The 26500-nt window shown below is 45.2% G+C and overlaps 1 protein-coding gene across 4 annotated transcripts; it reads left to right on the top strand.

The window, feature by feature from the left end:
* The first annotated feature begins 739 nt into the window (after nucleotides 1-739).
* On the top strand, nucleotides 740-26295 carry LOC133345314 (extended synaptotagmin-2-like). 4 transcript variants are annotated; one of them, XM_061555968.1, is made up of 24 exons: nucleotides 740-883; nucleotides 2078-2567; nucleotides 6730-6771; nucleotides 7491-7625; nucleotides 8159-8235; nucleotides 10772-10844; nucleotides 11788-11877; nucleotides 13274-13329; nucleotides 13851-13971; nucleotides 15141-15317; nucleotides 15542-15624; nucleotides 15748-15796; nucleotides 16001-16090; nucleotides 16618-16713; nucleotides 17512-17613; nucleotides 20952-21029; nucleotides 21864-21950; nucleotides 22830-22979; nucleotides 23358-23710; nucleotides 24385-24483; nucleotides 24596-24727; nucleotides 24890-24995; nucleotides 25111-25160; nucleotides 25870-26295. In XM_061555968.1, the coding sequence occupies exons 2-24, from the start codon at nucleotides 2175-2177 to the stop codon at nucleotides 25910-25912; spliced, it is 2682 nt and encodes an 893-aa protein (XP_061411952.1). In that variant the 5' UTR covers nucleotides 740-883; nucleotides 2078-2174; the 3' UTR covers nucleotides 25913-26295. The 4 variants fall into 4 exon arrangements, with proteins under 4 accessions (XP_061411952.1, XP_061411954.1, XP_061411955.1 ...); XM_061555970.1 differs by lacking the exon at nucleotides 17512-17613 and adding an exon at nucleotides 18840-18902; XM_061555969.1 differs by lacking the exon at nucleotides 740-883 and adding an exon at nucleotides 890-1050.
* Nucleotides 26296-26500: the final 205 nt, after the last annotated feature.

Consider the following 26500-nt stretch of genomic DNA (forward strand, 5'->3'; position numbering starts at 1 on the left):
GCTGTCGGGGTGGGGGCTGTAGAGGTGGGGGCTGTAGGGGTGGGGGCTGTAGAGGTGGGGGCTGTAGAGGTGGGGGCTGTAGAGGTGGGGGCTGTCGGGGTGGGGGCTGTCGGGGTGGGGGCTGTAGAGGTGGGGGCTGTCGAGGTGGGGGCTGTCGGGGTGGGGGCTGTCGAGGTGGGGGCTGTCGAGGTGGGGGCTGTCGAGGTGGGGGCTGTAGAGGTGGGGGCTGTAGAGGTGGGGGCTGTCGAGGTGGGGGCTGTAGAGGTGGGGGCTGTAGAGGTGGGGGCTGTAGAGGTGGGGGCTGTAGAGGTGGGGGCTGTAGAGGTGGGGGCTGTAGAGGTGGGGGCTGTCGGGGTGGGGGCTGTCGGGGTGGGGGCTGTCGGGGGGGGCTGTCGAGGTGGGGGCTGTCGGGTGGGGGCTGTCGAGGGTGGGGGCTGTCGAGGTGGGGGCTGTCGGGGTGGGGGCTGTAGAGGTGGGGGCTGTAGAGGTGGGGGCTGTCGGGGTGGGGGCTGTCGGGGTGGGGGCTGTAGAGGTGGGGGCTGTCGAGGTGGGGGCTGTCGGGGTGGGGGCTGTCGGGGTGGGGGCTGTAGAGGTGGGGGCTGTCGAGGTGGGGGCTGTCGGGGTGGGGGCTGTCGGGGTGGGGGCTGTAGAGGTGGGGGCTGTAGAGGTGGGGGCTGTCGGGGTGGGGGCTGTCGGGGTGGGGGCTGTTGGGGCGTTGGGGGGGGCTGGTGATGTCAGAGGCGCGGCCCTGCCCAGTGCTGCCGAGGCAGCGGTGACGGGGCCGGGACGCGGGGGTGGAGCTGGCACCACGGTCACCGCCGCCACCACCAGACGCCGGGCTCCTCCTCATCGCCGCCTCCTCCTCCTGCTCGCCACTGCAGAGGTGGGTTTCCCCGAGTGCCAGCGCGTTCTTGCGCTGTCGGGGCCGCTGTGTGAGGTCGAGGAGGCCACGGCGACTCGAGGTGGAACGGACCCGAGGTGACCTGGGGGAGGCAAAGGGGGTCGGCATAGGGCGACTTGGGGTGGTGGTGTTCGGCAAGAGTGGCTGAGGTGAGTTGGGGGGGGAGAGCTGCGAGAGGAGCTGTGGGAGTTTAGGGGACCTGGGGTTGTTGGACGAGGGGGGCCTAGGGAGCAAGGGGGAGCGAGGTCGTGGGGAGGCCTTGAGGCTACTGGGGACCTTGACAGACACAGGCGTTTAGCCCCGAGCCATGCCATCGCCTCCGTGTCCTCCGTGTGTAGTCCTCGTAGAGCTGGAGAGTCGTCGCAACAACAATTCACGTTGCCACAACGGCAGTGTGGTCGTCAGAATCAGAAAGGGTTTTATTCGCCATGAAAGTTCGCACAGACAAGGAATTTACTTTGGCAGGAAGGTGCATACATTCAACATGTAGGACTCCTAAATCTTAAATAAGTGGTGTACGAGTCTAACTATACTAAAGGTACAACGTCTAACTAATACTAAGGAGCTAAAGTATGTAAACATTGAATAAAATAAAATATACAATAGCTATAATACGCAATATAAAATTACAAAAATGCAAATAGGGTAACGAAGACCCCAAGCAACAACCGTGGTGGAGGTTGGCTGCACGGGAGACATTGCCCTGTCATGGAACGTGCTCATCAAGGCCCTCTGGCAGGGTGAAGCCAGGCGGACGGGTAGAATCTTCGACAAGGGCCTTCATTGCTTCGGTGCTAATGTTTGTCCTCAGTTCCTTGGGTCAGCCAGCCAGCCAAGCGGTGCTGGCAGACCTTGGGGAAGGAGTAAGGCAATTTAGGGCTTGGGTTCAAAGTGGGGCGTTGGTTGGCCACGTTCACCCGGGAAAATCTGGGAGGCCGAGGTAGGAGAACCAGGGAGACCAGGTTACCTGGGCTAGACCGTGGATTTGAGAAGCCAATGGGGGACTGGAGGTGGACGGTGGTACCTGTGAAGCCAGCGCTTAACCTGGCAAGCTCGTGGAGACCTGAGTGACCAGTTGGATTTCAGTTGCTGAGTTGTAGGAACACGGGGGGGGGGGGGACGAGGAGGCTGAGTGCGTGCGAGAGTGAGACCGCTGCTTGTCCCCTTTCCTTGCAGGAACGGGGGGTAATGGGCCCCCTGCACCGCAGCTGACGGACAACGACCGTGCCCTGTGGGACAGCCCCGGACGGCAGCAGCAGCAGCAGCGGTCATCATGACGAGCACGGCAGCGGCGGGCGGTCCGTCCCCAGCAGACGGACGAGAGGAGCAGGAGGCAAACGAGACTCCATCTCCATCACCGACCTCGTCGGAGTCTCGGGGCTCCGTGTCGAGCATGGCCGGCAGCTACGCGGGCGACGGGCCCAGCGCTGGGCTGCAGTCGCTGCTCTTTGCCTTCGCTCGCACCTTCTTGTGCCTCTTCCCCACCTACCTGGCCGGCTACCTGGGCATGAGCTTCAGCTGGATCTTGCTGGGAGTGATCGTGTGGCTGGGGTACAAGCGCATTCGAGCCAGCAAGAAGCAGTTGCTGCTCAAGGAGGAGCAGCTCAGCAGCTTTGAAGAGTTGTGCATTCGCTCCGGGATCAAGCACCAGGATCTGCCTGCCTGGGTTCGTATTTGGGGCTGGCCTCAGCCATGTCCACCACGGCACCCATGCTTATTGTGCCCCTCTTGCTGTGTGACACTGAGCAGGGAGGGCCCATTCATAAGAGCCCCTGGGACCACACAGAGATAGAGGGAGCAGCTAAGAAACATTTTATTTACCATTACATTACAAGAATTGATCTGGATTTCATTGCAAAAACCTGAAATATATATCCAGTATTGTCATGTTTGTTTACCCAGGGAAGTTTCGCTTGAGGCTCTTAACTTTTTCAGGAAGGGTCCTCGCAAGTTTTTGCATTGGGTGGCGATAATTGTTGTGTACAGTACACGCACCTCTGATTAGCACGGTTGGCTAGGTACGGTGCGAAAGAAGTTCACCATACATATATAATCTCAAATTAGTATTTTGCAGGTTTTTTTTTCTATCATACTTGGACAATGATTCCGGTTCACACCTGCCTCTTACGAACGTCCACTTTGAAGCACACGGAGTGTCTTTTTATGGTCGATAAACTCCGAGTAATAATCAGGGCGGCCGTTTGCATCGAACCATGAACCCATGAAATAAGTGGTGAATGCGCTTCCGCTAGGGCTACGTCAACACCCTGATAATTTATTCTCATGGTCATATCACGCAGAGTTCGCACGATCTCAGCAAATCTCAGTAGCTAATCATGGCTGGATAGTGTTTGGATGGGTGAGCACCATGCAAAAGAGGTGTTATGGGCTTTTGAGGGGCTACGTTATGGGCAGTCGTGGCCAATGCAACAAAATAAAGTATTGTTTTGTACTTGCATACTCCCATATAAAACTAAACTATATTTTACCAGATAAGGCCCACTGAGCTAGAAATCTCTTTATTAGAAGCGATCTGGTCACAAATGAGAGCTTGGCAAAATGGTTTATCACGTGGAAATTTATCGCAGCGAAATACTCTAAACGCTTGTTTCTGAATGTGGAGGGAAAAACCAGACGACCCGGAGAAAAATCTACGCGACCACGGGGAGCACGTACACACTCCAAATATACCGCAGGCGTCAGGGTAGGGAATGAACCCACGACCTCCTGCATACCAGGCGAGGTAGTTACCCTCTCGTCACCGTGGCACCCCTTGTATCTCTGCTCCCCGCCTTTACCAACCTGCACTGACCGTCAGGGAAACTGTAAATAAATTCCCCACGGCCATCATTACGTAGGGTGGATTTTACAATGGCCTTGTGCGTGCAGTGTATCTCAGCCTGTATTAAAGGTCGTGTATACGCCAGTGTGTGTACAACCCGCTGCGAGATACATGTAAGGACAGCTGTAAAGATTGTGGCATTCATATTCCTTCGTGAGCTGTACACCCCGTGTGTTCAAATCCAGCTTTTCCAATTGCAATAATCCCACGTATCACAGGGCATCGTTTTACTATACTGTGTTTCTAATTCAACCCAATGAGTTGAACCTCTTGTTTGGCCTGTGGCGGTTTAACAAGAAAGCACAGTCTGGGTGTTGCAAATTCGGTGCAATATAAACAAAAATTCTCTATCCAGAGCTTCCATGAACACTGCCATACCATTGAAATGTTGAAAAGTAAATGTAAACACAATATGGTAGATTCTGTTTGAGATTGTGCCATTGAAAATATACGAGCGAGACGGTGCATATCCACTACATTTAAGCAAATGTGTTAAGACATAACTAGACAGTGTGCATGTATTGCCCAAGCGGGATGATTTACTTCAGTTTGATTTCCCGTACTGTGGCTCGTTTGTGCTGATTGAACAGCCCTAGTCTGTGGTGGAATAGCTCTTAGTTGAAAGTTACGTGATCAATGGCAAGGTCACTTACCCTACCCCGTTATGCACTGTCATTAGTAGTTCTGCGCGTATCTCAAATACGTTATTCTGAGATGAATTCTTAAAGGTCTTTTCCATTGTGGCCGCTCATGTGACTTTTCATGATCGCACAACAGACATGTGAGCAGGGCTAGGGGCCTTCATAGTCACACGTTTAAAAGTTTAGGACCAGCTAAAAAGAAGGTCAAGGTCGGTCGTATTTTCCGTTATGAGTGTGGCACGCCACACAACACGCGCACGCTCCAAAAGAAACACGCCCGCCTGCCTTCTTCCACCCATCAGCACATAATGCGGAGTTGACGGAGAACGTACATACGTCCTATTTTCTGTGAAGGACATTGCCCAGAATGTTGTCTATTTGCATCCGTCTTTATACATATTCAATATGCCTCTAGATGAATCGTTTTTAATCGCAACATTTGTTTATTCATGGTTATAGCATTCTTAATAATTTATTCACAAAATGCTTGCAATAAGGGATGCAGAGGAACACGCCCGTAATATTGGTTACGACATTAGGTGGGTAAACGACTGCGTTACTGTGGTTGTGCAGTAACCGCACACTTGATGTAAATACAGCACGTGGATATAAATGGCCCAAGAAGACTGCGCTTTTGATGAGGTAGAGATTGTGCTGAGGGTGTGGATGACGAAGTGAGAAACTCTTCCCTGCAACTGGAGGGACAAGTCAACATCTTGGATCATGTTTTGGCCCGACAATGCTCCCCGTGTCCGGCCGACACATTTGTCTTGGAGCATAGTGCTTTGCCTGGCTGGTTTCATTTGTGTTGATGACGTTCGTGTAGCAGCAGTGGCCAGAATGTAGGGGATAGTCTGCATGCCAACCAACGTCTGTTTAATCTCTGACAGCTGAAGCAGCAATAATTACTGTACTTCTATTAAGCCGTGGTCACATACTATTCTTAAAGTATCCTATGTACTGCATGTGATGGTATACTGTAGGTAATCTACTGTTTTGAGTTTTAATTTCCTTGGCAATACTGTATTGCAGTGGTAACACATTTCTTTTTGAAAACTAATTTCTTTAGAGCTGTTTTTTGTGTTTAGTTTGTTGACCTTCCCCGGACCTCCGATTAGCACGGTCGGCTATGTACGGTGCGAAATAAGTTCCACACTACATACATACATGCATCACAGCGGGGTCGTGTTTGAGCTGTTACGAATGCAGCGCGTTGTTTGATGCTGTGTAAGACAAGCACTGACAAGTCCCTGTAAGGTGGGCCCGCAGCGTAAACATAGTATAGTGGTGGCAGCTTACACTGGTGTCAGAAATACAGTACTTACTGAACTACAGTGCAACGTTATTCGTGTACGCTGCAATCGAAAGGTGTAGCCTACGTAGTTGCATTCTTTTTACATTTGAAAGAAAACAATCGCTGCTCCGTTTCTTGTCGAAGTTTCTGTTGATCTTGCTGTTAAACTTCCAGCTTGTTTGACCATTGAAAATGGACTGCATTCTTTAATGCCATCAAAGTGTTCAAATGGGTGGTTATCGGTTGTTGTGCTCGGTAGAGAAGTGACCCTGAACATTAAACACTTTACATTGGCCACTTAATGGTTTAAATCGTTAATATGGTATTATCCCTTATTATTAACACATTAGTGTCAATCATCAAGTAGTGCTGTAGAGATTAAGTACCACAGTACACAAGTACATGTGCTTACATTTGTAATTAGCAGTTCGTTTGGCACCGCTAAGCATGTATTGGTCAATCAGAATACGGGTCTCAAATGTGGTTGCTTCAGGTATCTAGTGCCCCGATGTATTAAATCTTACCCCCAAATTCCTTTTCACTAAGCTTGTCGGGACACTCCTGAAAAAAGTCATTAGTCTCAGGAGATTTTTATGGGTACACAAGCATAGTAATAAATTATGCATGAAATAATGTTGACTTGGCATACGCGATGTATTAATGTGGCAGTACTCATGACACACCACTTGGTCAGTTTGCCTGGCATCTTCCGGGGAAATTACTAAAGTAACCTGTTTGCCGTGGTGGACATTGAACACATCAAATTGGAATTATTGCTTAACTGTGGTTTGCTTAACACCTCTTCTAAAAGACGTTGTATGTCATTGGAATGGCACATGTTTTAATAAAGGACATCAAGCCAGTCAAACTAGTTATTTTCTTCACGTGAATGTTTTAAATGTCAGACTAAAGAACATTTCATCAGTGGTCATATACAGTATTTAACTTTCATGTAGTCACTGTTTTGTAATGCGAGCTGGTGAGAGTTGTCTTACTAGGGGGACGGTAATATTCATGCAATGCTGATGCTGTGCCAATGTTGTTTTTACAGGTGCAATTCCCAGATGTGGAGCGAGTGGAATGGCTGAACAAAGTACGATTACATGACAGACACACGCGGATGCATGTGCACACGGTGTCACCAGTTGGCACAAATGCATGTTTAGAGCATGTGATGCTGCATTAGGGAGCGGAGTGCTGAACCCAGCCGCTGTGACATTGCATTCCGCCGCACTGGCTGCACAGGAAGTGAATGTATGGGATCTTCTCTGATGACATCATTCACAATAATCAGTATAATTTAATCTAGCGCTTTTCACAAAAGTCCCATAATTAATCTTGTAATAGTGACTTCTTAATGACATACCTTATATTTATATCAATTTTCCTTTGGTGCTCATGAGTGGTGTCTTGTTTTCCTGTGGGAGGGGGACCTGAGTGATCAAATGGAACAAAAATGATTTTAAATTTCTATTTAAAGCTTTCGTGACTGCAGGGATTCATATTCTTGGTTCTTTCGGTAAAGTCACGTAGAAGGGAAATAATAAATATAATAGTAAAAATTCTCACGCCGTTTCGGCCACAACGCAAGCAGCCGTCCTCAGGTGAAGAGCAGAGCTCTCGGAAAGACAGCGTCATTAGGACGCTGTCTTTTCGACAGCTCTGCTCTTGTTATTATTTCCCTTCTACGTGACTTTACCGAAAGAACCAAGAATAGGAACAAAAATGAATGACACGAGGAGAGCCGAGTATCTTATCTGATTGTTGTACAGCTGCTGTGTGCTGGAGTGGAGTGGTTGGTGTGCCGTGCAGGTGTTGGTGCAAGTGTGGCCTTTCTTTGGGCGCTACATGGAAGGAGTGTTCCGGCAGGCGATTGAGCCGGCTGTGCGTGGATCAACCGATTACCTTAAGACATTCACCTTTACCAAGCTCCACTTTGGAGAGAAGGTTGCTTGCCACACCCCACTGCTGATCTTTGTCGATCCAAACCAACATTGACTTTGACCTTTGCTCATCAAGTGCTTAACATCGCCCCAAACTCCTCTGTCAATGTGCAGTGGACAAGGGATCACAGTTGCATTATGAAATTTAAATTAATTGACTTGTTCTTACGATGGGTCAAGCATTTTTAGGTGGCTTGCATACACTGACTGGACATTATTCAGAGTAATGCACAAGTAACATTTTAGTTTATTGTGTTCTATCCGAATACTTTTTTTGCTAAAACTAAACTTATTTTATTTACCAGGTGAAGCCCACTGAGCTACTAGTTATTTTTCAGTCAACCTGGCCACTTATGATAGCACATCGAAGTGGCTTATCATCATATGCGGGATTTTATAGTAGCCAAATAATCTGTACATAGGATATTTCAACAATAAAACAAATACAAATTCTACTTACAGAGTATTTGAATAACATAGCCTGATGACACTGAGTCTGTACTCTGCTTCTTCACGAAAAATTGTCTGCTTTTTCAGCCATTTAAGGTGACTGGAATAAAGACATATTCACAGAATGTGGACAAGAGGCAGATTATCCTTGACCTGCAAATCAGGTTGGTCATCGCAAACATGACGCGCCAGGGATTTTGCCATGGCAAACTTTGCCGGTCGGGGTGTACGTGCCAGAGCTATATCTGTGCACGTGTCCGCTCGTGCAAGCCTTGCACGGGCGCGCATGTCATGTCGCCGAGCATGCAGGGATTTCAGGTTAGCTTATGTTCCATGGAGTACATGTGGCAGTGGAATGTTTTTCGGGTTCGTTGAGTGCGGGCCCGCTTGAGTATTGCTGGGCAGGTGCGGTGCTATTGTTATCCCCCTGTATTGAGTAACTCTAGTCAAAATGTGGGCAGCTTTTCTTAGGCCTGCTGGTACTATGTTGGTATTGTTTCATTGCTATGTAGTATCTCCGGTTGCTGCAGTTGATGATTTGCTTAAGTTTTACTGCCTATAGTGGTTGTCAGCCATCTGTTGATGACCAGAAATACAACTTTAACCTCAAGTCAACATTTGCTTGTGTGCAGTCTAAATGAATGTCATGGTGAGATTGATAATTGACGATATATTACCGTGATAGGGGAAAAAACAATGGCAGGTGCGGTATATGTAAGTGAGAAAACAGCATTACATCGTCTGTTGCTCCTGTTGAACACATGTTTGTGGTGACGTTCATAAGCGTCTACATGATAAGCGTCTCTATTTTGTGGTATGTTGATTGATACATTTTGACAAATGTGTGAAGTGGTCCTTGTGCGAAGTGGTTGTTGCAGTGGTCACAAGTAGGCGTGATCCTACTCATACATGTTTCAACTATGCTCGCATTTAGACATTGCCCTCTTAACTGCAAATATTTTTATTATAGTAATCCATTTTAGATGTGGTTGTATCAATTGATGATTGGGAATACGCACGGTGATGTGAAGCAGTGAAGCCACTGCGTGTGCAGTTGTAAGATTCGGTGTCTTGTCAAGTTAACGGTGCCAGCAGTGAACACGTGGAATAATCTCTCGGTGGTCGACTAAAAATAGGTGAAGTTTATGCATTTTTTGTGAAGTGCATGAAGCCTTGCTAATGATACGTCCAGAGTAACTTTGATATTTCAAATTGCATATGAATGGCATACAGTATACATTTTGTTTCAGGCTTGAGTTTGAGAAACTAAATTTGAATTAAGGCATGAAAGGATATAAACTGGTTCTCGGATAATTGTGCCATTTAACCCACCCCCCCCCAAGGGCCACTCCCTACTCTAGGGACCCGGAACGACCGTGCCTGTGTGTGGCACCTTCTGTTCAATCTGGGTGGATAGCTCACATGTTACTTCCCACATCAGTTCCTTGCCCTTGATAGCTCCTCAAATGGAAATGTTATGAGAAGAAAAAATAATAATACGCACAGTAAAGCGTTTCCCTTCCAAATACAACACTGAGATCTTGATCTCCAGTCACATTTTATGCTGAAGTAATGTATTACAAACAAGTGTTTATGGCGTATGTTTACACTGCCTCTTATGTTTTCGTTTACATAACATGTGTTTGTGTTAGAAATTTAACCACTTTATGGCACTAATCGCGTTACATTTATTAAATGTCAAGTTTAACATGGAAACAATCTGAAGTAGTTTTGTAAGGACTAAGCCACTGGCTTGCCGTCATGTGCTCAAACATCAACACAGAAAAATCAGTGCACGTGTGTTTGTGTGCGCATGTATTTTCTGCGCTGCATTGGGTATTTAACTAGTTATAAACATACTTGTGTGTGAGTGTGCGAGTCTGCATCAACACACACACACTTATTGTAAGCATGGGAAATGGCTAGGATTAGAAATCTTTGAATAATGCCTTTATAAGGAAATGCAGTGTCGGACAGCATGTGGGAGGGTAGTGACAGAGCACAGTAAATGGCCCAGCACCATAGCTGCAGTGTCTACAGAGAGCACAGTGCAGACACTTGCTGTGTAAATGCAGGATGAGCTGCTTGCTGTGTAAACTCTGCACAATGCAGTGGTCCAAATAAACTTGGACCACAATTGAAAGGGATGTGGTTCACTGCTCACAGTTGTTATTTAAACTGCACAGTTTTCAAAGTCCCATTGCTAAACTGCAGTGTATAATTGAGGTCATATGTTTGGTGAATAAGGAGTTAATGTGATTATTTGGATATGCTGCATATATCTTTAATGGATGTAAATGACTCCTTCAGTGTACTCTTTGCTCGTATAATTTTAGCAATGTATATCAGAACCAATTAGATTTTTTGGAAAATCTGTCATTTTATCCACATTGTTTTTTTTGTTATTGGTATAATGTTGACATTACTTAACTGAATTCCGGTTAAATATAAATAAGAAACCCACTTTACTTATTATATATTGAAATTCTTATGTTCGTGATGTAGCTCAAGCAGGCGATTGTTTATTCACGAATATTGCACAGCTGACGTAAACCGGAATTTAACAACATTCGAGAATCGGCAAACCTTTGTTTCATTCTATATGGATGCACTGATTTAGATATAACCAGTTGCTAAGCTGAGTGTGTAGTTTGCAAAAGTTTAACTTTACCCGGGTTGTTGGGGGAAATTGTATTTCAGTTACGTCGGTGACTGTGATATCAATGTGGAAATCCCAAAGTACTTCTGCAATGCTGGAGCCAAGCAAGTACAGGTAAGCAGCAGAGAGGCGTGTTTTTATTGCAGCTTTGTTAAGCATACAAAGCTTGGTTTAAACCCTGTCTTAGTTTTTTTTCTTTTGACTGTCAGTTTGGCTGTCAGTTTGGCTATTTTTTGTCCTTTGGCATGACTTCACAATGACAGCAGTTGAACAATGCCATTCTTCTTTAAGGGTCACATGGCCACAGCAGACTGTACACTTGAGCGTCGTGGAGCTGCTTTGCACTGCAGTGGCGAGTGCTGCTCATGGCATACCAATGAATTGGATTGTGCAAGCCATAATATAACATTAAAAGTTCTTGCACTGATATTCAAGGCAACAGATTAGTCCATGTGCTTGATAATGTTTCGATAATCGCCTTAGTTTTCCATTGAGTAAATTTGAAAACACTCGTTTGCCATTATATTATCACAATTTATTCTAATAAATATTAGCATCCATAGAGGAAGAATTGTACAAATCAAAACACCTTCCTGCCTCAATGGCAATTGGGCGTTAACTCATTTCTGTTGGTCTCTCTGCACCTCGTGGTGGAAAGTCCACAGTTGCTTTGCTAGGGACCAGCGAGTGATGGTGCAGTGTCGGTGGTCACTCGAGATCGGCCTTAGGTCTCCTTTTCTGTACGTGACACATTTCGGACGATCTTTCTGAACGTGGCTGCACTCTGCCAGTGGTGCAAATTGGTTGCACAGGAATTAGGCCACTCATTTTTGGAAAGAATTGACTGCATATAAATGTATTTTCAATGATAAAATATATAATGTATCTAAAATGAACATGAACACATTTGAAATGTTGATCTACATCGTTACATTTGTGGAAAATCTCGGGAGTGGTTTATGACATGCAACATCCATCTAAAAATGTCCATGTGGGAGCAACTGCCCCTTTTTTGTGCTGAACTTATTTCCGTACGCGCTTGCTTGTGTGTGTGTAGCTCCACGGCTCCCTGCGCGTCATCCTGGAGCCGCTCATCAGCCAGGTGCCGTTCTTCGGAGCGCTCACGTTCTTCTTCATCCGCCGGCCGGTGAGTTCCCCCACACTGGAAGGTGCCTCGAGTTTAGGCAGGGTGCGCTCTTCCGTACCTGGAAGCAAGAGGAAGCAATGAGAGTGTTCAGGAAATTTCCTTCACTACCTTCAAGAATACAGGCCCCAGAAGAGAGGGTGTCTCACAATAGAATGCCCCTCTGTCATTATGAGTCTTACGTGTTCAACCCTGAACTTTGCGTGGGCCTGGATATCCACACTTCTTTCTGTTTTTCATGTTTCCCTGATTATGTATTGATAAATTGGTTCATGAATAAGTCACTAATAGGCAGTTCCACTACTATGGGGCATTGTAATCATCCTCCTAAGTGTGTGGGTAAATTGTTTAATAAAAATGCGATTTTGTGGTCCGAGTGCTGGTTATAATAAAACTGTGTTATTTAAAATTGTATTTAGAACGACGGGTAGGTAATGGTATATATGTGAGTGATGAAGGTTTTTACTGTACACGTTCTCAGTGTGGCTGCAGGGAGGTGGATGTTAAGGTGGCATGCGTGCGTTCATGGGCAGTGAGGTGGGGATCATTACTGCTCCGTTATCCGGGCTGTGGGCAGGAAACGGCCACACCCTTTCTCTGGAATGTGCACGGCTCTTGTAGGTTTATACTGACGTTGAAATTTAATGTTGAGATGCAAATTAGTTGTTGGTGGAATGGACCCAGGAGCTCAACTTCGTTGCATAAAGTGAAACTAATTCCTTTGAATATTGATTGACAACGGGAGTTATTAAGTGCTGTGTACTTTTCAACCCATGATCATTTGTCCACTTGTACGTTTCCAGTTAACATTCCCAGAGTTGACAACTGAACTTTATTGATTGGAAGCAGTGCAATATGCTTATTACTCAATAGTGGCACAAGAGGGTGGTAATATTGAATTAATGAACTAATGTTCAAAAATAAAATCTTGGGAGAATTTTCTTTGATAATTTTAAGGAGGATGTTCAAATACTACACATTGCAAAATACTCTTCCAAACAAAGTTCAGAAATAAATATTTTGTTTAAAAATGTAAGTTGCATAATGTAGATTATTTTTCAGAATTCATTACTTAATTTTAACAACAATTCTCTATTGATATTTGCTCTCTTGCAACTTGGTTGTTTTAAATACTCTCAATGTTTTAATCAGTTATTGTGTAACATGAGCTTTGAGCTTAACTTCTGTTCGAAAAGCGGTATTATCGGAACACACGGTGATGAAAAGTATGAGTTAACTTGTGCTGATAAGTTACGAGCTCGTTGTTGGTATAATGCACCATGTTAACCCTGAATGTCGAGAACAGTTGTGGTTTTGATTGTTTCAATGAAAATGACGTGACATTTCTAACTGAATCAGTGGTTTGATAATGGTAATCTTCATCCTTATTTTGTGGCAGCAATTGAACATCAACTGGACAGGATTGACCAATCTGCTAGACATCCCAGGGCTCAAGTAAGTCTGGTTACCATTGATGGCGTCAATACAACTCATGCCAGACCTCGAGCAGGCCAACCCAGCTCAGGCCTGATCCAGTGTAGTGCAGAGATGGCCAACCTCTAACAGAGCAAGAGACAAAACGTAGCCATGACTTCTGCAAAAGCTAAGTGGTATATATAGGTGTGTATATTTTCATAGTTTTCGGCACAGCACGGGAGACATTAATTATTCTTTGCTACTGTGATAGTAGTATGTTCTACGTTATGCCCCTTCGATAGGGCCGCATGTGGTGGATTAGAGATTTGCATGTGGCTTGGGAGATGCCGGTTGGCTACCGCTGGTGTAGTGGGTAGATGGGAAATGTAAACAGTGACCAAATCAGAAGTTGCCTCCTTACATAATCGCTTAGCTTGTATTAACTCCTTTGCGGACCCGGTCATTTAACGCCTCGTTCTCAGTCAATTATGATCCCAGAAATATGACTCTTTTTGAATTCTGTGTCACGTAAACTCGTGTTTGACTGTTCATTTTTCCAGCAACATGTCGGATTCCATGATTACCGACCAGATCGCCAATCTCATGGTGCTGCCCAACCGCTTCACAGTGCCCATCGTGGGCGACTTGGAGCTTGCGGAACTCCGCTTTCCTATCCCCAAGGTAAGCAGTCTCTGACCCTTATAGCCAGCCCTCCCTGCCACTTGATTTATCTCATTTGACACCAGCAGCAGTGCTAGCAATATGAATGTCTTAATTTTAACTGTGATCCAAAGTCGATTTGGCTTCTTATCCGCCCTAGATCTATAAAATGAGCACCACTTTTTGTGGGAAAGCAGCATACATTTTCCTATGGTCAGATTGATACTCACCAAAGAAATGTGGACTCCACACTAAAGAGCCCCCTTATAGCCTTAGACACATGGGGTAAGTGCTGTTAACGAGTAGCACCTCTGCAGGGCCGCACTATCCACGAAGGGGTGGGTGGCCAGCATCACGCCCGACCGCCTTTGTCTCTCCAGTGGCGATGTTTACTCCACACCTGCATCAGGTACTTCTTTAAAGCTGAGTCGACCTTGGGGAGGCCCAGGACCGGTTCAAATAATCGTCACTGATGTTGGCCCTGCTAAGCGAGAATCGAACTCCGGTCACTGGGGTCGTAGCGCAGTGCGCTAACTGCTGCGCCACCATTCCCGGACTCCAATAATGGAGAGAACAGCACTTTTAAATGCCTATTTGTTCAAAGGCACACTTTGACTTTTTAACCCCACCTTTAAATGAACCTCGCCTCTTACTCCATACTGCTCCGAATATTCAGCCCAACTGCCAACCACCCTTCCACCCTTCCAGTAACACTCTTTGTCATTGTGTCGTGTGTTTGTGTTTGATTTGTCTGGCACCATTGCTCATACCGTAAACCGTTTTCATGTTGGAGGTGAACAGCTGTCGGCAGGATTTCTGCTGAGCTACTCGGCTTGATCTTTATTTGTTTTTATCAGCCACCCAGTATATGAGCAGGAAATTACCAATGCTTGTGGTCTGTTGCCTTGTGAACATTAAAGACAACGTGGCATCACGCTTTAGCATAAACCATTTTGTGCCAGATGTCTACCGTCATCTGGTAGTTTTTTCTGTTTATTCAAACTGGTTCAATTTGTAAATACAATAAGTTAAAGGAACGCTTTCAGTATTAAGTGTTCACAGAAATTGTACAATTTAACAAATCATTAACAAAACTTTAAACCACACTGTATGAGATATCAAGGACCATGGTGGTGCATGCAAGTTGTAATCGTATGCCTGAGTCTCTGTACGGTTATTCACATCTGCAGGGTGTGCTGAGGATACACCTGAAGGGGGCACGTGACCTGGAACGGAAGGACAACCTTTTGAAAGGGATGATTAAGGGCAAGTCCGATCCTTACACGGTGCTTCACGTGGGCCCGCAAAGATTCCAGAGCAAGACTATTCAAAAAAACCTGGACCCTATCTGGAACGAGGTCTATGAGGTATGAGAAACAGCAGGGTGTCCCCACTTGTCCACGTTAGCAAGCACCTATTAAAGGTCATCGTGGCACAAAAAGTATCTGGTGTGGAGAGCACTACGTAAGGCCACATTTTTATAGTCAGTGTTATTTGTACAGTCGTTGTATTTAATTTTGGGGATATCATTTGATTCTGTTGCACTTGATCAAATTTCAAATAGGAGGATCTTTGTTTTGTGCACCTGCAGGCCATTGTGCATGAGGTTCCGGGCCAGGAGCTGGAGGCCACCCTGTTTGACGAGGACCCTGACAAGGATGACTTTCTGGGCAGGTAAGAGCATCCCTCCTCCTGACAATGGTCCTTGCCCTTCCCTCCGTTGCACCACACACATATTCTCTGCCATGAACCCAACTCATAAAACACTGCCTGTCCCTCCTTACTGTTGTATTTCAGTCTGACTATTGACTTGAATGAGGTGGCAAAGGAGCGTGTTGTGGATGAGGTGAGTCAACATTGCACACATCCTATGGCATAGGTGAAATTTATTTCTGGAGATGCTCACAGTTTGTGAGGGATATTTACGCAGTTTTTGTGGGTGTATTGGCTTGTGGATTAATGTAGGGTTGATTAGCTTTGCGTCTGGGCTGAGGTGCTGCTGTTGGTCTGGCTGTGTATACGAAGGATTTGTGGTGGTGTTTTTGTGCAGTGGTTTGTGCTGGACGAGGTGGACACGGGACAGTTGCACCTCAAGCTGGAGTGGCTCTCATTGCTCACCGATGCCAGCAGCCTAAACGAGGTACTCCTAACTCCTAGCACTCACATAGGCAAAAGACAAAGATCCCCAGTGCAGCCTTAACAGACTGTTGCGGCAAGTGCTGTTAGTGAGCACCTAATGAAGGCTGGCATGGTACACGAGGTGGTGAATGGCCAGCACCACGTCCGACCACTTTTGTTTCTGTAGTAGCAATGTTTACACATCGCCCGGACGCATCAGGTAATCATTTGAGGCCGAGTTGATCTAGGGGAGGAATGGGACTGGTTCAAGTTTTCATCAATGATGTTGGCCATGAGCGAGAATCGAACTCGGGTCTCCGGAAACGTGGCACAGTGTGCCAAGCACTACACTACCGCTCTCCACGCACAAAAACGTGAGCACACATCTACATTCACATTTAAAATAAGCAATGAAAAGAAAGCGGTCATAATTGGGCTTGAACACATTGAGAGGTATCAAATGGGTGCCACATGCTTTTTTGGTAGTGCTACAGCTTTCGCACCGCCGTTGGCGTTGCCGTGTCTAAACGTATGCGTGTGGTCTCGCAGATTCTGGGCAGCATTCGTGCCGGCCCAGGTCAGGCCAACGATGGGCTCTCTTCGGCCCTGCTCGTCGTGTACCTTGACTGCGCACGGAACCTTCCGGTAAGTCCTGCTCCGCACACACAGCTCACTCTCTCACACCTGTCGTGGAACGTTTTCACGAGTGTCACAAATTCCCATTTTAACTTTAAAGGATGATGCAGCAAAAAAACAAATATCTCTCAAAGTTTGAAATGCATAGCTAGTCTGTTTTAGTTCACCAACATTTGCAAAAGTTTTCTGGTTTGCTGAAAAACCAAGTAGGTTGTGCCATATTTTTCTACGTGACAAATGATTAAAGTCACAGTTATGCGCTCCATACAAGGGCTCTTGCAACTTACTGCATTTGTGTATTCCCAAATGTTGGGAGCAACGTCTCTGTGACACCATTGGAGCTCTTTAATTGAGTGCCTGACTATTAATTTACCTTCGATTAGTTCTCATGAACAATGTTTAAAACTTGTGTAAGACATCCCAGGTGTACGTCTACAAAATTAGATCCAGCCCATTCCGTAAAATCACTGTCGCAGCAATATTTAAAGTTACGTAAAGTGCATTTAGTGAATGAGTCTTAGATGTGTGCACAGTGTATACTCCTATGCAGTTGAACAGTACTGATGTGTAAGCAATTTTGCATTCATTCACAAGCAGTGAGTTCTGAGTGCTGTGTTCCATGAAAAAGGGGTACGTGTGTTGTTGTAGGCATGGCCTCTGCTTGATGGTGCCTTCTGGTTTCGAGTGTTGTTCTTTTGCGGCGTTCTATGAAAGACATTAAGCGTGTAACCTCATTTCTAATTTGTCCTCTTGGTCCCCACCTCCTACCTGTGTCTCCCGTCCACCTTCCTTCGCTACACACCTAAGAGTGTGTTTGCTGGGACATTAGGCTGTGGCTACTTGCAGGGCCGGCGAGCGTCCGGCCTGGTGTTTTGTGAGAATACCAGCAGCATGTCACAGGCACTGTTTGTGAGTCCCGAGTCTCCCGAGCCTAATTCCCATGACATATCTGGGTCCGGACCCTAGCAATAGTTAAATTTCCATTTGACCAGTCCCAAAACTGGCCTAACCTTTTCACATGGCTTGGTCTGAACATGAACCACAATTAACCTTACATTAAGACTCTGACCTTTTAAAATGTCTTTATTATTTCATAATATGTAATGGCAATTGGAACCTTTAACAAAATAAGGATTTGCAAGGCAGATGGTAAAAGGACGTATGAGAATTATTGATGGTGGTCTACTCACTTCATCTCTTAAACATGAAGCAAAGCCTGGGTGAATGGGTTTGACGGCAGGTTGAGGCCAGTATTATTAAAGGTGAGTGGACGCTGCAGAGGGCTTCCTTCGCCAGCCTGGGGTTGGCATGGAAAAGCCCCTTCCACATTCAGATGTATCTACAGTCAAGGTCTGGACCGGAAAAATTGGGTCATGGGAATAAAGCATTCACTTCCAACATGCAGTGCGGTGGTTTTCCTTTACCCGACTCGTGTCTGACAGATTTACATGCCCTCTAACTATCTTTTATCTGACCGGTGTTTACTCAACAGATATATTTTGTATTTGGCAATTCGATTGTGGCTTATGATCTTGCCGTGAATGGTTTGTTTCTGTGCTAAGCTTCCACCTCGTATTACTCACACCAGTGGTGCTCGATGTGTTGATTTTGCGTGCGCGTTGCGCAACATGATCGTGTTACGTGGTTCTCAGTGCTAAATACCAGCAGCAGAATTATGTTGGAGCGCAATGAAAGATGTCTACTTGGAAGTGGTATTCACTTTGTAATTATGCACAATTTGGCCACTGATCTGCACGAACTTCAGCAGGAAACAACAAAGGTGGAGAATCCACACGTGCTTGTGATACATTGTATTTGTCTCTCATGTAACCACCCCGGGAGAGGCTTTTCGCAGAATTGTTCCTTCGGCCTCAAACAGGTCTCTGACAAGCGTGCGTGTAAGGAGGGTGTTAAACCCTGCTACCTCCTGGCACTGTGCATTGTTTTGCACTGTGATGTTGTGACAGCGTGTTAACTTTTGTGATGTGAAGCAGCTTGTGTTGATGCCTACTAGCCTTTGACACGGAGTTCACTTGGACACGGCATGTGTTCAGGTGCACTGTGTAATGCTTTGCAAATAATGACCTTCTGTCTGACCGCATGAAATTAACACCATTGTTTTTCTTCAATAACAGCGAAATTTGTTTGAGTTTGAATTCAATGTCAGTAAGAAGCCTTCCGCACATATGTCTGTCAAGGTAACCGCTAACGATCATCAACTAAAACATCTCACAATTCACCTCTTGGGTGTCATAATTCCATTCCATTTTTGCTTAATTAACGGTGTGCTTTTAAATCGCTTTGCAGTTCCTGGGCAGCTGGTTTCACAACTCCACTGCTTTTGGCGATGTGAATTGCTCTCTCACCCGAGGCTGGCTACCTTCCACTAACGCTCGAGTGTGTGTGCCGCCGTCTTCCAGAAGTAACTGCACCTCGCATCCTCCTGGCCACTTTGCTTTTCACTGGGAAATGCGGAGCTTGTTTTTTTATTTTGTTTGTGCGTAGTGACTTGTGTGCTGAATGAGTAGGTCGGTTACCACTGCTGGAACCACTCGCGCTGCATCAACGCAACAGTGTGCTGCTTTCTGGACACGTTTTTACATTCTCTTTGCATTGCTTTACTTGCTGACATTTGCTGGTGTATTTTAATAGCGGAGTAACAATTGTATTTACTGGAGTCTCTTTTGGTCTTGCTCGGCATATGCTGTACTGCCTCCTCCCTGCTAATCAGAGCCAGGGTCTTCTGGAGATGTACACACACTCGCACGCATATATATGTATATAGTAATGGATATTAAACGAACAAGCCGACCAGCATAAATCAGCTATCTGCCCCTGCTTGCTTGAATACAGGTCCTCAGTTTTGGTGATGTCTTTGATATTTATGAGCAATGGCCCATCACTGAAAATATGGGACCTGTCAACTTCCATTTGCTTAATATAACCATGCAATTTCCACTTTCCGTGGAAGTGCTTTGGAAAGGAGCAATGGTAATGCAATTGTGTGTTCCAAGCCCCACAGTAAACAAACACGTTATAAACCGTGACATTCCTCAATCAGATATGGCGATAGTCGAGTGACTCACCAGATATTAATAAAATAATCACCCAGCGAATTACGTGTTCCAAACCTGTGTGTCATCTGCGTTATATAACGCACCATGTTGGAAAACAAAGTCGGTATTTGGCATTCGTGTTGCTTCATGCTGTGTCAGTTTTAAAAGAGTTATATTCCTATACCACATTACAAAAATACTGGTTATAGATCACGCATATGCACAGTCCTTATTTAAATCCCCTGCTGGATGATGCTATCCCCACGCGTTGCGGATCGTCGGGGTTATCTTTCCATACTTCACTCTGCTGGTCCGTGCAGGTTGGTGACGGGGAGAATATAAACATGAAAGCTTAGAATTACAGCATAACCTTGCTGCACTCCCTCTGCTAAACATTGGTCACCCATCCAAGGGTTTTATATGCTCAATCCTGCTTAGATTCCAAAAGTGTATGAGATGGGGTACATTCTGGGTGATTTGGTCATGAGTGGCACTAGAACTTCATATACGAAGTCTTGTAATGTGTTATTAGACTACATACATGTTTTAGTTACCATAACATTAAGGATGTAACTTGAGATTGCTGTTAAATGTTTAAATAAGTAGTATTACTTAGGGTTGCATTAATTAAATAATAGTTTTGAACAATCCCAGTGCATGCGTGTGGGTGTGTGTGCATGTGTATGGTATCATTGTTGACGTTTGTGACACCGTGGGTGCATGTATTAAGGCCTTCATAGTCTCTTCCTATGAAAGCCTTCATAGGTGTTCGCTACCAGCACTTGCCCTAACAGTCTGTTAAAGAGTCCATCTTTTGCACGTGTGACGTGTGCACATGTGAGGTGTGCTTGACCCTTGGCAATTAGTATCTGATCACAGCCTGAGGTCTCCACTTTGTTGATTTTCTTTAATAAATATATACCGAGTGCAATATGTCACCATCAACATTGGGAGAACACAGGCAGGCCAGGTGTGGTGCTGGGTTCACTGCCGCCGAGAGTGCTGTGTCATCCTTAAGTGCGTTTACTTGCAAAACTTGTCCCGCCCCCCGCCCCCCCCCCCGGCGTTCTGTCCAGACTGAAAGGGAATTCGTAGTCTCCGTTGTGTATTGTCACATTTGCTCGTTCGCACACGTGTGACTTGCAAGCACCTAATGAGACATGTACGTGCGATGCGTGTCCGGGTCTCCAGCCGAAGAAGAAGGGCACCAACCTTGAGCCCAGCCCGTTCGTGCAGCTCTCCGTCTCTCACACCACATTTGAAAGCAAGGTAGAGCTCTTCCACCGCCCATGTCTTCTTACGACTGTGAGGATGCACGTGCCTCTGTGAAACATCGGGCGCCTGTTCAAAAGTATGGGGAGTGCGAGTGCAGTTGTCAGCCGCGTGACCTAAGTTCGATTCCCATTCACAACCAATAACAGTGGCGAATATTTTAACTGGTCTTGAGCCTTCCCTTGGTCGACTTAGCCTGGAACGAGTGCCTGGTGCAGTCTGTAAACATCAGCACCGGGGAGACATAAGCGGTCGGCCATGGTGTTGGTTCACTCACCCCCTTGTATGCTGTGCCGGTCTTTATAGGTGCTCACTAATAGTGCTCGCTCCAACAGTCTGTTAAGGCTCTAAAGGGGATCTGTCTTTTGTGTTCAAAAGCATGCATCTGGCTATTAAAGCATAACAAAAATGTAATGCTCTATTAAGCAATATTTTGGGAACTATGCTGCACTTGTAAAGTAAAACAAATTGCAAGTTTCATGGTAATGAGTCATGTAATGGTGAAGTATAATGATGCTGCTGGCAAACGACAGTAATAGGCAACATGGTAAAAGCTTCATATTGGTGGCATAACAACTGTTTGGCTTCTCAAGTAAATGTGAAATGAAACGTAACAATATAGCTCATTTTTTTGTAATCTATTCATAAATTTGATTGGCCTTACTCATTCACCTTATCCACTTTTGAATACTGTATTCCTTTTAAACAGTGGACTAATTAGTCTGAACGTGGCCAAGAATCTAATCTTTAAACCATGTCGTGTCGAAATCGCGTGTGTTAAATTTTGTGTGGTAATCGGTGTTTGTTACTTTGCCGACATCTTTGCGACAGATTTGTTACAACACGAATGACCCAGTCTGGGAGCAGCCATTCACTTTCTGCATCCACAACCCCACTGACCAAGATCTCGACATAGAGGTGAGATACGACCATTACCACCACCTCCACATGCCCGTGTGAAGGTGGTAATACATATCTCCTGCCAATCAAACCTTACGAATGCTATAAAATGTCAAATTTTGACGCATATTACCATTTATATCTTGAAAATGAGTTGTTGACATTTTATAATTGCATTAGCATTTTTGGAATGCAATATATTATTATCCAACATTTGCACAAGCATTGTTTTATAATCAACTTTTTTACTCGCTATCAGGCTACCCACAATACACTTCAGGTTCATAATGACATCTTCACATACTTCAACATTTCCGGATCCCTCAAACTCAGGGCGCGATGCTAAAAAACACCCAGTGGAATTGTGATGGACAGCAAAATAATTGTTGAGGTACTTGTTTTCATATCTAAAACAGAACCCATGAATGTTACGTTTCATATTTAACTACAAATATTTCGTAATATACTTGTTTTCACAAGATGTTTACAATTGCCTTAACGGCGAACACAGCGAGTGCAGTGACTGATGGGATTTGAATTCGTACGTAATTCACTGCAGCATGGGTTTATATATTCTGTGAAAGATCGGAGCTGTCTCTTAGACTGGGCACCATTTACGCATTGGCAGCTTGATATGTTTTACCAGCCTGAGTGGAAACTCACTGGATCAAAGCACTACATAAAATCCACATAAGCAAAGTTGCATCTGACATGAAAGCAGGTGTGAAGTACATTCAGCCACCACAAACCTGGATTATTTAATATTGTGGCTTGATGTAACTTACGTCAGGTCGGATTTCCTTTACAGGCAACACCTCAGGGCAAGGAGTATCTCAGTATAGTGTGTGTGTTTTATGCCAACTTCGTGCTTTGTGCGTGTGTATGCGTGGCCATCAGGTGAAAGACGACGATCGGCAGTGCTCCCTCGGCTCTTTCAACCTGCCTCTAAAGCGCTTGCTCGTAGCCGATGGCATGACTCTGGACCAGGCCTTCCAGCTGAGCAACTCTGGGCCAAACAGCGTCATCAAGATGAAACTGGCTCTCAGGGTCGGCGTATTTTCTATATATATACATTTGTGGTTCACCAATATATTCGTTGAACAAACTCTTGTTTACAAATTCACATTTATTGAGCCGTTTAGCAGCCATCTATGTTGTACATTTACTCTTTAATAATGTACTTTAGCAAAACTATTTTACTTCAAATTAACATGTGAATCCATATGAATCCCTGCAGTCACGAAAGCTTTAAATCGAGAAATGTTTTAAATAAGTTTCACATTTTTCACCATTGGGAGAACATAAATACCTCCTGAGTTTGTGATAGCAAGTGGTTATATGCATTACTTGACAATTGCATGCCATTCTGTTTGCCAATGTGGATAAACAACTGGTGCCACCAATGTCTGTAAATGTCCTTTTCAGATTTTGAAGGTGATGCCTAAGGAAGAAAACTTCATTCAGGATGGGCAGAACCTGGTTCGGAAGAAAGTAGGAAAGCCTCGTGGCAAGAAAAAGAAGGATGCAACAGGGGCTGGCCCTAAGGCCAATGGCATGGGTCGCACTGTGGTCGGAGGGGCAGGGGGCTCCCACTCATCTCTAAGTACCGACAAAGGAGGCGAGGGGCCCCATGCGCAGGAAGGGCCTTCACCTGGATTACACGCGGCCACCAGGCTAGCGGCTGGGCCAGGGAAGGAGCCAACGCCGAGCATTGCGTCGGATATGTCCGTGCCGGCTTCCACGCAGGAGCTCCGTCGCCGCGTCCGGCAACTGCAGAAGTAAGTGTGGTGTACTTGTGCACACGTAGTTTCTGCCACGTGTAGATTTTTACTCAAATGTTTATTTGTTTCTAGGAAAGTCCCATTTAGCAAGTTACCCAGCTAGTATCCGTGGTACATGAGCACAGCACAAGAAAAACAGTGTGATACATACAGAAGAACAGGCATCAACCTAACAGAATGCGTCGGGTGCAGCAAAAAATAGTGCTTAAAGTAAAAGTAACAAATCTTGACTTAAAGCTTTCGTGACTGCAGGAATTCATATTCCTTGGGTCTTTCGGTAAAGCCACGTAGATAGAAAAATAATTTAAAAAAATATCACGACGTTTCGATCGTAACACAAGCAATCGTCATCAGGTGAAAAAATATAGCGGGAGAGCGATTGGATGTGATTTAGAGGTTGCAATGATGCGTTCTTTAGGGGCATCAATGGAAAAGCGTAGAGCTGAGTGGCATTTTTTTTATAGTGGTTTCAGGGGCTAGGAAGTAAATGTCGCAATGGTCAAAGATGGAAAGGATGGTTGCTTTGACTATATCAAGAGTAAAACAGAGAGAGAAAGAACACAGCCACTCATTCAATTTGTAAGTGACTGCAAGATGTAAATACTTTGCATATATTTGAAGTAAAGTGGCCAACCCTGTTTTCAATGCGTGTACCATGTCTGTATCAACAGTGAGACTGGTGTTGGAGAGTCTCCTCTCGGGCAAATTCAGCTCACCATCCGACACAGCGCACAGCGCAATCAGCTTGTTGTGGTTGTGCACGCATGCAAGTAAGTGACACTAACCGATGCACACCCTAAATAAATTTGCATTTGTTCTGACACATGCAAGTTTATCTTGGAACCATTACCTTGTTCTCATCAATTTTTCCATCTTCTCCAGAAACCTTCTGACAGCAACGCATGAAGGGGCAAACGTGTACGTGCGCATATATATGCACCCAAACCGCAGGCGGCTGGGGAAAAGGAAGACTTCAACTGTTAAGAAGTCTGTCAACCCTGTCTTCGATGAGACGTGAGTGGGTGGAAAATAGGGATGGCAGAATTCAGCTGAAAGCACACCACAGAACCAGCTACTCAACTGTTCAATTATGTTTCATTGTGCTCTTTCTTGATTAAGGTAATAACTTTATTCCTAACACGTCAACCCCGACTATTTGTTGTCTGCCTATTGTAGATTGGAGTTTACGATGACACTTGCCGAAGCGAAGGAAAAACACATTCTAGATCTGGCAGTCAAGCATGACGGGGGATTCCTGGCCAAGGAGGAACTGTTGGGAAAGGCAAGCATCATGAACGACATTGACGCCATCTTCTAATGTGCTACACCTTGCTTCACTATATTGCTCATGCAACAGAAGCAATGGTTTAATTGGAAATGCTTTCTTTTATCTCCAGCTTCAGGTTGACGTGCAGTCCCTTGACCTGACAAAAGGCACCACCAACTGGTGAGTGGAACACAGAGCGTCTTGCATGTACCCCAAGTGTAGCTCCTCTTTCACATCACGACAATTACCTATCCATGGTCACCAGTGCGACTTTTACAACCCTTTTACTGCTAGAGAATAATCCATGGCCTAACATTTCTGAATAAGGACTATGGGTCATGCTGAGGGGCCCAATTCTGCATTTTCCTCAGATGCCCAGCATCTCTTTGCCTGGACTCACTAAATTAACTTCTACAACCAATTAGTATCCCGTGAACATGCACTATCACTATTGAATCTGCTTGTATTTCACAAACACTGGTTGTTGTTCGATTTGAACTGAGTTAGAAGGAACAGTGTCACACGTATTCGTTTTTGTAAGTAACTGTAACATAAAAAAACTGATCTTTTTGAATTTAAGTTGCCTATAATTTAGAATTGAGAGTGTCTCTATCATGTTCTGCCCGTACATTTGCATCTCGTGTGAATTCTAGAATCTCCTATGAGTTTGGCCTGTTTCAATTATTTGGTGCTATGCGAGACAATTCACAATACAAACTTAATGGCACTCTAACATACTTCGAGGCCAAGAAATTATTCCTTGATCGTGAGAGACATTAATATACTTCCCGTGACAGTGACATTCGCTGGCATAGCCTCAAATCCTGTGCAGCCTACTCGAGTGGCTGGCCCGTTGCGACGTGGCGCGTGTGTCGTGTCACCGCTGCAGGTACGACTTGACGGTGGACGGAGACATCCTCAAGAACAAGTGAAGAAGGGAGCGGGATCACGGCCTCGGGGGGTCCCTTTCACTTGGCTATGCCTTATCACACACTGCTGTCACATACTTACGGCTGTTTATAGGTTACGCAATAAACTTTTTTTTTATTTTAAAATTTTAAATCGAAAATGTGTTACGTATGTTTTACATACTTCCGTGTTTGTCTGCACGGTAGCAAATGTTACGACTGGTCGCTGCTGCCCTGCGCTGGTCATGACAATTACCAAGCCTCTCTGCTGGCTTTTCTTTACTTTTAAAGCTTCTGACGCCAAAGCCCAGCTTTACCGGTTCTCCTTCATCAGCCATAATCTACAACTACAGAAACATCTGCTGTTGAGTGGGTAGGCCCTGTAATTAAATAATATGATCAATGTTTTCCCGCAGTCGCGTTGTTTATGGGTATGTTTTTTTTATGTATTAACGATACCGCAAGTGTCAGATTCATAGATCTCACCGCCTACAAAAAAAACTCAGAATCGAGTTACACAATATATGGACTTAAGAAAAAACACACACACTCCAGCACCAAGACTCGTCTAATCTAGGTTTTTTTTTTATCAATGCCAAAGTCTCAACCAGT

The sequence above is a fragment of the Lethenteron reissneri genome, chromosome 21 (assembly GCF_015708825.2).
Source record: "Lethenteron reissneri isolate LAM-NWPU_2019-01 chromosome 21, ASM1570882v1, whole genome shotgun sequence".
Lineage (NCBI taxonomy): Eukaryota > Metazoa > Chordata > Hyperoartia > Petromyzontiformes > Petromyzontidae > Lethenteron > Lethenteron reissneri.